Source organism: Xiphophorus hellerii, chromosome 5 (genome assembly GCF_003331165.1).
Source record: "Xiphophorus hellerii strain 12219 chromosome 5, Xiphophorus_hellerii-4.1, whole genome shotgun sequence".
In the NCBI taxonomy this organism is placed as follows: domain Eukaryota; kingdom Metazoa; phylum Chordata; class Actinopteri; order Cyprinodontiformes; family Poeciliidae; genus Xiphophorus; species Xiphophorus hellerii.
In genome coordinates, this window is record NC_045676.1 from 1626944 (window position 1) to 1641849 (window position 14906).

Genomic DNA, 14906 nt, shown 5'->3' on the forward strand with positions numbered 1-14906 from the left:
GCCGTCTAAAAGCTCAGTATTCCATGAATGTTTAAACTGAGCCGAGCAAAATCTGAATGAAAAACGATCCACTGTCCTCGTTTGTGGTGAATGAATTAACTTTTTCACGTGTGGAGATATAGGATTACTCCTCTGCCTCCTTCAGTGATCACAGTGTGTAATAAATATAGTATTTTAGTCCTGTGGGAGGGAAGCGTGTCTGAATTAGAGGCTGAGGCTCCCAGCCAGCGTGGAACCGCCAAGGGTAGAAACCAGAGCTGCACCGATTCCAGTTTTCTGGCCGATCATGGATCTTTAAAAAACCTGACCTGCCCATTCTGATCTTTGCAGATACAGATTTTTTTTAAATCTGAGGGTTAGATGCTAAATATAACAATAAAGCTGCTGTGTTGGTGGCAGTGGAGTAACTATTATTAACTCTGCACCTGCAGACGTGAGCCGATGGGAGGGAGGAGTGGTCCCAAAACTCCTGCTGCTGGTCGAGAACGGCAGGAAACATCCAATGAATTAAACTAACTCTCATTATAAACCACATATTAAGTTCTACTTTACTATTAAATCAAATAATTCTTTTGTGCAATACAAAAAATTATTTTAAAAAAATCATGCAATCAGATTTTCTTAATTTCTGGATTTATTGCAGTTTTTCTTCAAAACTCAGACATGCATCAAATGATTATTTTGCTCTCTGCATTAGTGTTTGTGAGAGCAACAGAGAGCTGAGTTGTTAATATGCTCTATTTAGGTTTAGTAACTGTCACTTTGGTTTAAACATGACTTACATACTTACAGTCACATGAGCATCAGGTGTAATCCTGTAGGTTTCACACAGTTATACAATGAAAATGCTCTCAGTGGAATTATGTCATAGCAGCTTTAATGTGGAAGTTTATGGTTATTCACATGTTGACACATCTTGCAAATGTGAAACTCATGTTTTTTCTGCAATGCAAAAGAAAATGTATTGCTTAACACGTAAGTGGAAAAAAGTGTTTTTTTCAGTGAATCTTAATCCAATCTGACATTGAAGTGCTCCGACTTTGGTGCTGCGCTCACACGGCTTCTCTCTCACAAATAATGTCAGCACCCTTGTACTGCAAACCAGGATCAGTGGCCAAGCGTGTGATTACACTCAACACTCTGAAGTCGAGGCGAGGTTCCTCCCCAGCAGCCGCTGTGGCAATCATACAGGAAGCATAACGAGGCCATTAGGTTTGGCGAACGCAGCCTTTTAAAGCCGATGCTCGGGCCGGCTGGGTTCCTACTTTACACGTGGCTCGAAAGCCTTTTAGCGGTTTGATGCGATCCGAGATCCACGCCACGCTGCGGTGCAGGTGCAGGTGCAATGCATCCTGATTGGAAGGCCTTCTCAATGGCTTCCTGCATGTAGTGGCGCTTCTGTGGCTAGGAGAGTTTTACTCCAGCGTGGCTCTGCTAAGTGCATCAGGTGACCTTTAGCAGGAGTCACAAAATGCTGAACATGTGCTGACCTACTTACCTTCTGACAGAAGAAAGGAGCTTTATTTCTGTGTGCAGTCATGTAGGTTGGTTGCTGTTGAAAGCGATGTGTGTAGTGTTGTTTTATTTTAGAACTTATGTAATTAGCTAATGCTCCTCATCCCACACGGAACCTTTTTACTTGTCATTCTGCACGGCTAAAATCACAGCCTGAACTCGAGCCAAACTGTGTAATTCATGACACATCCTTCACAGGTTATTCTGACTGTACAGGAAGGTGATGTGAGCTTTTACTGCCGTGCAGGATGGGATCAGGAGGTGAAGGAGCAGCATTAGGCTGACCACAACAGCAGACAGAGATCCAGAGTCACAATTTACTACAGAGCTGCAAAGTAATAGGACGTATAAATAAAAAGCAATCAATAGGAATGAAAGGAAAACAGAATGTATACTGTGCATTAATGAATTTGACACTACTGAGAATATATACATGGCGATTTGTGGTAAATACAGAAAACTGGATTTTAACCTTGAGGAGAAACTGTCAAGAGCGTTTTAACATCCATCCATAAGGAGAAAAACAGAAAAAAGTCAGTAGAGAAATCTTTACATCGGCAGTAACTCTTGGTCAAATGCTGTTTTCTAGTGTTTCACCCACATCTCCTCTACGCAATGGACGGTAGCACTGCTTTCAAAATGACAAAGAGATGCTGCTGAGCATTAATGTATGAGCTTGTTGGCATTCCCACTGCTAGAAGTCCTGAAAACACGACACAGAAGGAATCAGAACCCTGGGATGAAGAGGGATACAAGATAAATCAGTGGAGTTTTACTGTGATATTTTCCTTTACTGTAGAACAAAGATGTCCAAAGTCAATCCTCAAGGTCTGTGACCTGCAACTTTTAATTGTTTTCCTGATCCAATACACCCAAGTCAAATAAATGGCTCATTAGCTGGTCCAGGAGTCAATTCAGTCATTTTCTTTGGTTGCATTTAGCAGATACATTTCTAAAAAAATGCAATCTTTTTAGATTGTGTGCAACTGAGTCTCAGAACATGAAGCCACAGAAGCAGAGGAATAAAGGAAAAACCAGCAAGAAGTATCAACATTACTCAATCCTAAAGGAGAAGTGGTTTAATGGGAAGGAAGCAGGAAGTCCTAGGCCTCCATCATGCTGCTTGTTAGCACGTCTGAGCTTTTACCTTCCTCTCAGGAAAAACTCTTAAATGAACATCGGATGCAAATGAAAGCCAGTCCAGATTTTATGAATGTTCAACAAAAATATCTAGAGCAGACAGATTTTTTTCCTTTATTTCTATAAAACCAGATCATTTTGGACATCTGCTCTGGAAGAATCCAATAACCTGCAGAGAAAAGAGCCTTTAACGTTTCACACCAGCCTGGCTGCCTCTGCCGTGTGACATTTGTGACTTTAAATGTTGCACATGAGTCTGCATGGGTTCCTTTGCTGCTCAAAAAGGGGATTTGGGAATTTCAAACACAGCCAGCTCTATCGATGACCTGCCAGATATGGATGACCTGCCTCGCTGTGATTCTGCCGTTTAAAAAGACCTCCTCAGTCTTTCACCTATCTGTTGCACCTCATGCTGATTTTTTCAAACACACTGACAACGCTGAGAGCGGCACGTGCCGCAGCGCGTCGAGCAAATTCAAAGTATTAAGCGAAGCTGTGGCAGCCAAAAGCGATGAAAGGGACAGATTTGTTTTGAATATGCTGTCGAGAGGCGATCTCAAGGTTCCCAGAGAAGAGATGAATGTTTCAGGATAACACTGCTATCCATTTTTGTCTTCAAGCTGTCACTCACAATGCCATTATGTTCATGACTGCTGGAGCTGAGAGGCTACACCGCCTCAAAAACACTTCAGGAGAGAACCTGGCACATTGCCGCGGGGACGCTTCATCCGAATTATGTTAATCAAGATTGTAAATGACAGCCAGTCTCAACATGGCTACCCTTATATGATCCGAGGTAAGGCCTCCAACACAACCTGCAGCAGCCTGAGGCAGACAAGAGGACAGGACTGACAGCAGGCAGAGTGAAGCAAACTGCTGAGGGTGAAGACAGCCAGTTGGACAAGCACTGAGAGATAGTGAGAGTGCATTAGTCCAGTGTGCACGCCTCAGAGGACGCACCACAAGCCCCCTGGGAGCCCACTACAGCACACAGGTAGCAGCGCTGCAAGACATGGCCGACCGGCCCGCATGATGCGCAACTACAGGGAAGTCTCTCGACCAGAGAGGTTGTGAATTTATGTTCCATGTTGTGGTCAGTCAACCAAAAAGAGCTGCAAGTCGGCCAGTTCACATTCAGCTGCATTTATATTTTTGGCATTTGGGCCTGGGGCGGTGGAATGGTCGAGCATGGTGCGGGGGATTGGCATGTTGACTAAAGGTCAGTGGAATGGGGCCTGTGCCCTCCAGAGCATGCCTGTATGAGTTTGTGTCAGTTTTTAGCATTTTGTCAGCACTTTAAAACATGCGTATGACTGTTGCAGTGATTCATCAGAGTTTTAGTGTTTGCCATCGGGTCTGCTGAAATTTTAACCGTATAAACCTCCTCAGTGTTCAGATTTCAACATTTGAACCCGAAAGAAAAAACTAAACTTCCAGCTGCATCTTAATGAATAACCGTCAAACTGAAACAAATACGCAGCTGAAACCAGAAACTCTCACTGCACGTCACGCAAAATGTTTCCTTTTCATCAAGACTAAACCCATCATTTAGTTTAATGAGGATTGCCCAAATTATGTTTTACTTGCTAAATGCCAGAATAAAGAAACTGTAAACACCCTTCGAATTTAGAAATTTATGCACATTTTTAAATACTTTGCAGAATTGCCTCTTAAGCTGGATGAATGATCTGGTTTCCTGTCAAAGGTTACTCATAAAACTATTGAAATTTTGGCCCATTACTCCTACACCTTTCCAACTTGACCTTCACTGAGACTGAGATCAGAGCTACTCAACAACATGGACTTTGTTGCCCTCAAACCACCTTGTAACTATTTGGTGGTTCGATGGACCCCTGGTTAGGAGCCACATCCGCCAGACAAAAGCTAAGATATGCAATACTTGAGCTCACCTCTAAAAACTCTCAGCTCCTTTAATAGTGTAGGAGAATTATCCTTTCTCCATTTAGGTTCTTGATGTTGAGGTTCTTGAGGTTGAAGAAGAGTCAGTGAGTTGAATTCGTGAATTACATTTGTTAATACAAAAATACAGCTGGTCCATTGCTCCTGCTCTCCTTAAAGGCTAACAGAGCAAAATGGGGTCTAACAACAGTTTGTTTTTCTCTTTGTTGGCCTCTAAGCTACGCCCTAAAGAGGGCGTTCCCTAACTTGTCATTTCCTTTAACCTTAGCCTTGCGCTTGTGCTCCATGTGTGTGTGTGTGAGCATGCAAATGCCAGCCTATAGTGTGACGAGCAGCAATGTGCCAACATATTTCAACTTCACATGATTTTTTTGTCTGGTATTTTAGATATGCTGAAAAACAAACTAAACAAAAAATAGAAAAAAAATAGTTTTCAGTGACTACTTTGGAGTTAATATGTTGTTTTGGTCATTGTCCATTTAGTCTCAAGCTTTAGCTTCCAATTTGACTTCAGTGGTTTCACATAATGTCCTTTCCTGATTGTGTGTGCGGTGCACCCGTCCCTCCTGCAGCCAGACAACACGACACTCCCACTTCACAGATGGCACACGGTTCCCAGGCTTGTTCACTTTTTTCATTCAAATACAATGAAGGCCAAACACTTCAATTTTAGATAATAGGACATGTCTCCAAACATTTCGATCTTTGTCTCTGAGTGCATCTGAAAACTGCATTTTGGCCTTTTATGTTGCTCTTGCAGTAATGGCTTCTTGAATTGAATTACTGAAATAAATCCACTTTTCAATTCCATACTAATATATTGAGCTGCACTTGTGAATGATAAGTTTGATCCCATTATTGTTTTTGTGTTACAACAGAACAAAGAGGAAACACTGCAGGCCAGCAGCTATTTTTGAGATTGTGGTACAAAGCACAACGTGGCCCACGCTGTGGCTGTCTAAAAATGGCAGCAAAGTTGTGTTTTAATAATAGAAATGCTCTGGGTGGTCACGCCAAGAAGAACTACTAGACTGAGATTTGGATGCTTTAAAATGAAAAATTGAAAAGTTAATACCAAACTCTGAAACTGACAAATGAAGCATTTCATATGATTTGATCAGACACAATGTTCAAACCATTTATTAGAAATGAATCCATGAGCATGTCATCTGATGCACAACAACCACAAGAAATTTGTTGCAGGCTAAGAACCAAGAACCCAACTGTCCATCAAGTCAGAGACCCATTGTGATGGTGACCGTCGAGTTAAAGACCTGGTTCAGACAAACTCCAAGTCAGAACTTGGTCAGGAATAAAACCAGGAAATGGGAACCTTCTATGTACAGCAGTTTGTTTGCTCCATACCTGATTTCATTTTTTTCTACATGTTTTACACTTCAGTATTTCAGAATATAAAGCCATTTTAAATATTAATCATATGGTAAACTTGTGTAGCACCTTATCAAATCCAGAGGACCCAAAGTGTTTCAGACAACATTCATTATTTCACACATTGTAGCCACAGCTGCCCTGTGGCTGTCTGACCGCAGGAAGGTTGCCAGGCTCTGACCACCACCCACCTGGTCCAAGTGGTTGCCCAAAGACACAAAGTCAGAGATAGAGGAAGCAGGGGTTGAACCAGCAACCCAACGATTAAGGGACTAACTCCTACCTACGTTGCTAACATCACCTTTTTTTTATTTGGATGCTAATGGCTGAATAATCAGGAAGCGTTACAGTAACACCACATCTGTTCCTGATCAAATCTGTCATCTTACAAGCATTTAGGAATTTTACATTTTAATGTTTTATGGCTCAAACAATAATAAAGATGAGTTGATCCAGGAAAAAAATTTAAGCAATTGCACAGCATTTGCAATTAGTTTGATGTCTGGACTTTGACTGGGCCACTGCAGGTCCTTGATTTTCAGAACCATAACTGGACATTGCTTCTTTAAGGTAATTGCTAATGTCTTTCCATCTTAACATGGTCTTATAAGTTCCACAGCAGCAAACCACTGATGGTGTTCAGTGAATGTGTTTATGTTGTGCAGAACCTGGATGATATCGAACATGAAGACAAAAACTTGGATTCTTTACAGTTTTTTCAGCTGTGTTGTCTGCTTGTTTATTCCTTGTTGGATTAACCTCATTTTAAGACACGGTAAAAACAAGATTCTTGTCTTGACAAGTAATACCTTCGAAATTAAAAAGAATGTCACATTTCACAATGAACGTACAACATGAAGTGAATGACAAGGGCGTGTTGTGCAACAGCTGCTTCCATCTGGAGCAAACGGCCTGTGGTGTTTCTTCTCCTTCAGATCAAACTGATAAAACTCAGACAGGAAAGGTTAAACCCACCAAACAAAGATGGTCGCCATCCATCCATTACGTCCTGCCTCTCAGCTGGGAATTTATGTTTACTATAGCGCACCACAAAAGTACGCATAGCTCATCAACTGTTTCACATTTTGTCACAATTATAGACTTCAGTCCATTCCTCGACACAATAGTGCAAAATTAGAAAGTTAAAGGAAAACAAAGCTGAATTTTTAACATTTCTTTGGACATCAAAATCTCAAAAGTGGGGTAAATATTCAGACCTTCACTTTCACAATTGCCTGCAGTATAATTATTAAATAATCTGTGAGTAATTTATTCATAATATGAATCCAGATGTTCTGTGACGGTTCTAAACCTACGAAGACGGGACTGTCCGTTCAGACCGACCATCTGGGCAGCAAGAGCCCGATTCAGAGAAGCACCCAAGATGGAGATGGTAAAGTTTGGGAAGCTGCAGAGATTCACCACTTAACTGGGAGCCTGTGCTGGCACCACCACCAAGAACTGTGCAGACCACAAATCTAGTTATTATGGAAAAGAGGCAACAAGATTGCCCAAACGAGTCATGTCTGGTCAGACGGAACCAAAGTTAAAAGTTTGTTACCTGAACATGCCAGCCCCACTGTGAATCAAGGTGGTGGCAGCATCCTGCTGTCAGGAGGCCTTTCTTCAGCAATGTGATGAAGCTGGTTAGAGTTAATGAGTAGATTAATGGAGTTACATACAGGGAAGACCTGGAAGAAAACCTGTCCAGAGGCTGCAAAAGGTCATTCAACAGGTTTCTACTCCAATCATCTCTCTAGTATCTCTACTTTGACACTTAATGCAGTCTTGATTTATTTAAGGGAATTACACAATTAGGTCTTTGGCACATGTAGCTAACCAGCTTCTGTAGAGAGGTTCACCTTCCAAGAGGACATCGACCTGCTGTGCTGTAGTTCAAGCATATATCTGCTAGAATGGCCTAATCAAAGTCCAGATCAAAATCCAACTGAGAGTCCAGGGGATAACAGAAGTTCTCTGTCCAGCCAATTTGAGATTGAGCCAAAGAGGAATTTCAGTCTGGAGATGTACCTGCAATCTCACGCCTCAGTTTTCTGATTTTTGTTTGATAAAGAAAAAAATATATACATCACTTTCCTAATTATGCTGTTCTTTGTGTTGCATCTTACTGACTCCCAACCCCCAAATTTCATCGACCTTTATGTTGTAATGTCACAAAATGTCAGCAATTTATTAATACTTTTGCAGGGCATTGTACTTCCACAGTTAAACAGCTTTAAGCTGAAGCCAATTTCTGCTTTTGTCCTCATTTATCCTGATTTTCACCGTGAAAAAAAGAAACTTCAGAACAGAGGTCTCCATAAAAAAGAAAGATGAACAGTGAGCATTCAAACCTTAGGGGCAGCGGCCCTTCACAACCTCCTTGCCTTCTCCATCCAGCATGCAATCCCAAAGTTACACCTCCCCCCCCCACACACACCCACCCACCCACCCACCCACACCCACAGCCCCTCAGTCTTCACTGCGGGTTACAAAAAAAAAAGTTCACTGACCATGCCATAATCAGCCCAGACAAGACTGAATGTGCTACATTTTGCTCTTATTCTAATGGAATAAAAAGAGAAGTCATAACAACAAATAAAGCTGCTGAAAGAAGAACTCCTGGGTTCCCACTGAGCAGACAAAGCCGCGTAAAAATGATTCGGTTTTATTTCTGCTCATTATCCTCCTCCTGGAATAGAACCATTGGAGTAAGAGCTGCAGCGTATTCAGCCGATTTCTGAGCAGGGCTGGCTCTGAATGAGGTCTGTATTACTGAGACCAGTGAAGTGGCGCTGGGAGAACTAGAAAGACGCATAATGCTGCACATCTCTTTGACCTCAACACTCATTTTTGCTGCACTCAGAGACCCAGAGCTTCCAATATGCAAGCCTGAAAATGAATTGGTTTTTTTCGTGATTCTGGCAAAGATGAAGCAGATGCATAATTTCAGATTACATGAAGTTGATGGAATAATGTTCAAATCTCGGTGTAATATTGCAGATAGGAGATGGACTTAATCTCCAAACACCCCCCTTTGGAAAAATGTTAGGTAATGCAACAGGGGTTGGTATCTTTGTGTTCTGAAGGATAATAGATTTCAGATTTCTACACCCAAACGAGGATCCTAAATAAAGGCAGATTTGTCCGTTTTCATAAAAGCCTGAAAATAATAATAATAATAATAATAATAATAATAATAATAGATTCCGATTTATAGATAAGAAATTCAGTTGAAGGAATTTCGGGTTTTCTCTGAAACGTCTTTAATAATTCAGGACTCCCTCACTCCCCAGTCACTTAATTTGGATTGAAAAGCTGGCATCGCTGGGGAGGAATGAATCATGTATTCGCTTATCTCAGATATGCTCTGAATATTTCCGCACTCAAAATAAAATATTTAACCTAATCGCGCCTTTAAGGCCACCCGCAGATAGAGAGCGAGCGAAAAAAGCCGCTGAGTCGATTGTTGAAGAAAGAAAATAAGAAGTTGAAGAAGTGGCAGAGAGGTTTGGTGCGCGCAAATCGCGATGCTGCTCAGGTCTGGCAGCGTGCGTCAGTGCGCATCTGTAGCTGGAGGTGCACCTGTTAACAGCGGCACAAAGTGTGCGCTGCGAGGAGTTTATCCGCACAGATAAGAAGGGAGCTGAACTCACGCTGCTGTTTTGTCCGGTCCAGTAGACCACGGCGTGGTTGTGCGCAGAGTCCCCAGTGAGAGCGAAGGTGCTGCTGTTGAGCCTGGGCTCATCCTGCCGGGTATTCCCTCTCTCATCCTGCCTGTTCCACCCGAATTCCGACCGGCCAGCTTTGTGGCTATCCAGCTGCGCGGTCCGGCCGGTCCAGTCGCTGTCGCTGAACTCGCTCAAGTCTGGAGCGCTCCTCTTGGCTCTCCAGGGCGCAGCATCCTCAGCCACCCCAGACTCAGAACCGGCTGGTTTAACTTCATCCAAACTAAAATTAGGGCCAGAAGTAGCAAGCATCCCAGATTCCCGACCGGTAACCCGGGGTTCCCTGACCGCAACCGCCTCCTCCGCGGGGTCGGAGCGCAACCCCGGCGCCAGCTGCAGCTCCTCCCGGTGAAGTTGAACAGGCGACGGGCAAGATCCGCAACTTATCTCCGCCCTGGCGTGTTGGAGAGCATGAGCGGTGATCAGCAGCCAGAGACCCAGAGAGACGCGAGAGCCTGGGCGGGTGCCAACCCGAGTCTCCATCGCTGACAGAGATCCGGGTGAAGGACGACTGGAGACCTGATTATCCGACACCTCAACTCCTCTCACTCAGGTCGCTATGCAGAAAGTGACGCCTCTGCTGTCCGCCTGGATGTTTTTCCAAGGAGGGGGGGAAGCAGCGGGGGGGAAGGGCTGAGGGGGAGTAAAGTGCTCCTCAGCGAAACTGTTCACGTCTGAGGAGCTTTTGGTCGGAAAAGCCACCACACAGGAGGGAGGAGCTGATTCTGAGCCAGCTGCCGAGTGAGCGCCCGGAAGAGACGCTCAGTGTTCTAGTGTGTGTGTGTGTGTGTGGAGGGGAGAGGGGGCGGGGGGCGGGGGGGGGGGGGGGGGGGGGGGGGTGCGTGTGTGTGTGGAGTAACAGAGAAAAGGAGAGAAACGCTGTCCATGGTGCTGAAGCTTCTTTGAAGTGTTCAAATCTGAGCAGCACAGAATAGTCACTGTGCTGCAGCCTCCGATTCTCCACACAGCCTCTCCATTTTTTGTAGCTTTTTATTTGTTTCTGCTACTAATTCACTAAGCACATTTAAAGATTAAATTTGTAACATATGGCTGGAAAAGATTCAAGTTGCGTTGGTGCGTAAATCAAACTGCGCTGTTTGGATCCGAGCGGAAATGAGCGGCGCAGTTTGGAGAAACTAAAACACTCAAGTCGTTCAGTTTTTCAGCTGGAGTGGAGCTGATAAAGGCGGAATCAGCAGCGCCATCTGGGATCAGAGTAAAAACTAAAGTCCTAAAGTGTTGAGACTCTGTCAGAAATAACATATTTCATTAGTTATAAGGCTTAATAAATGCAGATTCTAGAATAATTCATCTGATCACTTCTACCTCCTTTACACCTGTCTGGCTTTGAATTAATTATAATCCATAATTTTTATTTATTCTTTGCTTTAATTAATACTGTTATTTATCCTTATTTCCTGATTAATTTAATCATATGAAATAAACTCCATGCTGGTCAGTCCAAAGAATCATTACTTCATTACTCATATTTATGTATTTTGTCTCAGTATTATTTAAACCTACAGTGTTATTTTTCCTATGTTGTAAATTTTGCCTTTCTGTTCGTCTCTTATTTCTCCGTTTTCAAACATTCATCTTAGTTTCAATCTGAATGTTTTTATTTACCTATAAATCGCTTCTGGCTCATTTGAATTCCCCTCACTTGGTCTAAAATAGAACAAAAATAAATAAATAAAATGTTAAGCTGGTTAATAAATAAAAATGCTAGAATGTACACTTGGAGTTGTAAATAAGGCCTGAATGGAAACACTTTAAAGCTCTGCTGATGTTTGCTGGAAACTGTATTTGAAACTGCTATCAAAATCTAGAAGAACATATTTGTTGTTAAACTGAATTAAGTTGTTCAGTTTGATGTATTTATAATCCAAAAATAGCAGTTTTAATGCTTTTTGCAAGTTAAGGAGGCTGGACTAAGTTTAAATGTTATCTAGACTCCAAAAGTAAGTACAGAAAGAAACTTTTATATTTTGGAATTAACACATAAAAAAAACCTAATGCTCATGAAAAAAGAATTACTGAAATAGATTTGGCAAAACATGATAAAACTACTAGAAATATATTACATTTATAAAGCATGATCATGTTTATTTACTAAATATAAGATTTAAGACTATCTGGAAAACATTGTTTATTTTACTTATCGTTTTCTATAGGGCACATAGAGAACCTTATAGTTTATTAAACACATTTTTATGTGTTTAATAAAACATAAAAAAAGAAAACAAAAAAGGAAAATGACTCAACGGCGGCAAATTCACACCACAGAAAACGAGATTAAAACAATCTAATGAATTAATGAAAATGAAAAACGTGTTCATTCATCTCCCTCCGTTGGGTCTTTCGTTTTTTTATTTCATCATTTTTGCGAATGAAGTCCTTTTGATTTCGCCACTCGCACTCATGTCAAAGGTTTTCACTCATTCTCCAGTCTTTCAAGGTAGCAAAGACTTTTTTCTACCTCTACAAAACATTTCATACAAATGAATCATTTTTGCTCGCGTACTAAAATATAGTCAACCAATTATCAGTAGAAATAGTTCATTTTTTAACTGCTAGTCTAGAAAACGTAAAGTGCAATGTTTTTTTGCCCTCAAAGCAATCATGTTGGTTTTTTACTTTTACTGAGATGAAGGTAGAACAGAAACTGAGATTTAATGTGAGGAGTTTTAATGAAAAATTAATTACAAAACTTTATAAACCAATTACAATGGGACAGGAAATGGTACCAGCAATGATTGTGCAATGATTCCAGCAATGAACCAGTGAGACTGAAGGTTTTCACAAATGAACCAGATGAACTAAGCAGAGGAAATGTGGTACAGCTGTGGCAGAATGGAAGCAGGAAAACTGACGGAAAGAGACTAACCACTGAACCAAGACTCAAAAACTACATAAATACAAAACTCTTATGGCAAAAACATTCTAATAATGAGCACAGGGAAATAAACTGAGTATGGCAAGACTTAAACATAAACCACATAAAAATGTTCAAAACACAAAAATGAAGACCAAAACCAAAGCACTCAAGATTTGTGACAGACACTGATTCTTTTTGTTCTACAGCTGATCAACTGTGGATTGCAAATGTAGCACAGAAAATAACAACCAGGCAAAGAGTGAATTGACTAAAGTTTAGTTCAAGTGTAATCTGTAAAATCAAGGCAGCAGCCACCGTCTGGAGAAACTCCTGACTAGCATCTCAAACTGAAACCTAAATGGTTCCAAACAGCCTGATTTAATGTTCCTGTAAACCAGGTGTGGTGTTCTGGTGGTAGAATCGGTGTGATGTTTGTTCTTCCATGTTTCTGCACAACCTCTAAGATCCTGCAATAAACATTTAAATCAGGTTGAGGTGCCTCCTGATTTGGACCGGGTCATTGAAACACCGTGATTTCTTTTCTATTCCTTCTGTTTTAGATTCGCTGTTGTTCTGGTGTCACAGAAGACATATCTGATTTACAATGGACTTTATTTTTTGACTCATGAAGTCCAAAAGCTTCTGTTTTTGGAGATGGTCAGGTTTGACGTCCCTAAGGAATCCTCCAGAGCCAGCCAGTGTCTACTCATCTTTTTCACTTAAGTGCATAACTCCAGCAGCAATTTATAGTGTAATTTGGAGCTCAACTGGGAAATTTTCAGACTAATTTCTGACTTTATCTGCTGTTTATAGGTGAACCATGAATACACTCAAACAAAGAAACCCCTGGGGCCTGAAAGCCTTAATTTCCCCACAGGCTGCAATTATTAAAGAGATAAATGTGGACAGGACACCTCGCACTGCAAACAAGGTCGTCTTTTGTTCATTGTTTATTTATTTAATCTCCAAGTTTTGTAGTAATAAAGCCAGGGGGTTTCTGTTAAATGGCACCATCCTACTATAATGTCCGTGGTGTGTGTTTGGGGAATGGATGGGGGGGCATGCAGGGCGGCGCAGCTAGCAGGAAACAAGCTGTTTAAAGACTGTTGGCTCAAATGGAGAGAAAACTCTTTCTATCCAAGTGACGTCATCCTTCAGTCTGAAAACCATCTGGGAGCAGATCTTGATTTTGTTTTCTCACAACATCCAGATCATGTCACATAATAAGAATGCAATAATTATTGTGGGGATTTTTTAAGATACGGTTAAGCTGCAGTTTAGACTCATTCTTGCTTAGTGGCAGTGCAGAGCAATCTGATTAAACTCCACATTCTACCGCAGTGGCCCCTGTGTATTGATGTATAATTTTAAAAATACCCCTGTCTGCTCCGCACTTCTCCTTCTCACATTAAAATCACTGGGAATTTGCTGGGATTCAGACAGAGACTCTGGGGTTTACCCTGATGTTCAATTTGTGGCCAGTCAAGTTGATAGACAAGCAAGCAACATGCCAGGCCGCTAATGAATAACCAAGCTGCACTTAGCCACTCATACAAACCCACTCCCACAGAGGAGGAGAAAAAAGACTCACTCATTTTCTTTCATGCACACACATTCCCTTTCTTTCCAGGTCCTTGATGTGCAGCTACTCAGTCTATCCCTGCTCTTCCCTCTCTATCACTCTCTCATGCCTCTGGGCTCTGCCTTATTTCTCCCCTTGGAGTGTTGTAACTTGCTGCCAATTCCTCCCAATCAATCAGAAAGTGCACTCTCTCTCCTCCAGGAACCCAAACCCTGAACCCTTCCGCACAGACTGACCCGGACTTCTTCCAGTTCTTTCTGATTGGAGCCAAAAAGCAAGCTTGCATTACAGATTTTAAGTCAGTGCATTAGCTGACCTGACCATTTTAATTTGAATTTTTAAGGTTGATCATTTCCAGTGCCAGTGAACATTTTTCTAGTTCGGACAGAGTTTACTAAACATCCAAGCCAAACTCGGCCAGTTTCCGGGTTACAGCTCAGTGTGAGGGAGTCACTGGATGACGTCGTTGTTCCATCATTATGACGCTGCAGCATGATTGAATCTTTTCTTTGAAAATATCAGAGCCCAGACACTCAGTGGAGGAAAATCCTTTCAACCATTTGTCTCCACGATCTTATTTATTCAGTCACAACCGTAGACGAGGATGGAGTGAAGACAAACCAGTAAATCCAGAGTTTTGTCATTTGGTTCACCGTGACACAGCACTACAGCGTTTATATCACTGAAGAAACAGCACCAATCCACTAATGGACTTCCTGTTCCATTTTTCCCTCTTTCATGAACAACACCTCCC

The 14906-nt window shown here is 41.8% G+C and overlaps 1 protein-coding gene across 1 annotated transcript in view; it reads right to left on the bottom strand.

Moving 5' to 3' along the window:
• The window catches only part of sorcs3a (sortilin related VPS10 domain containing receptor 3a), a 210337-nt gene extending 199907 nt beyond the window's left edge, over positions 1-10430 (bottom strand). The window contains exon 1 of the mRNA XM_032563840.1: positions 9621-10430. Coding sequence (XP_032419731.1) covers positions 9621-10175 — 555 coding nt within the window. The 5' untranslated portion in view covers positions 10176-10430. The remainder of the gene's footprint in view (positions 1-9620) is intronic.
• Positions 10431-14906: the final 4476 nt, after the last annotated feature.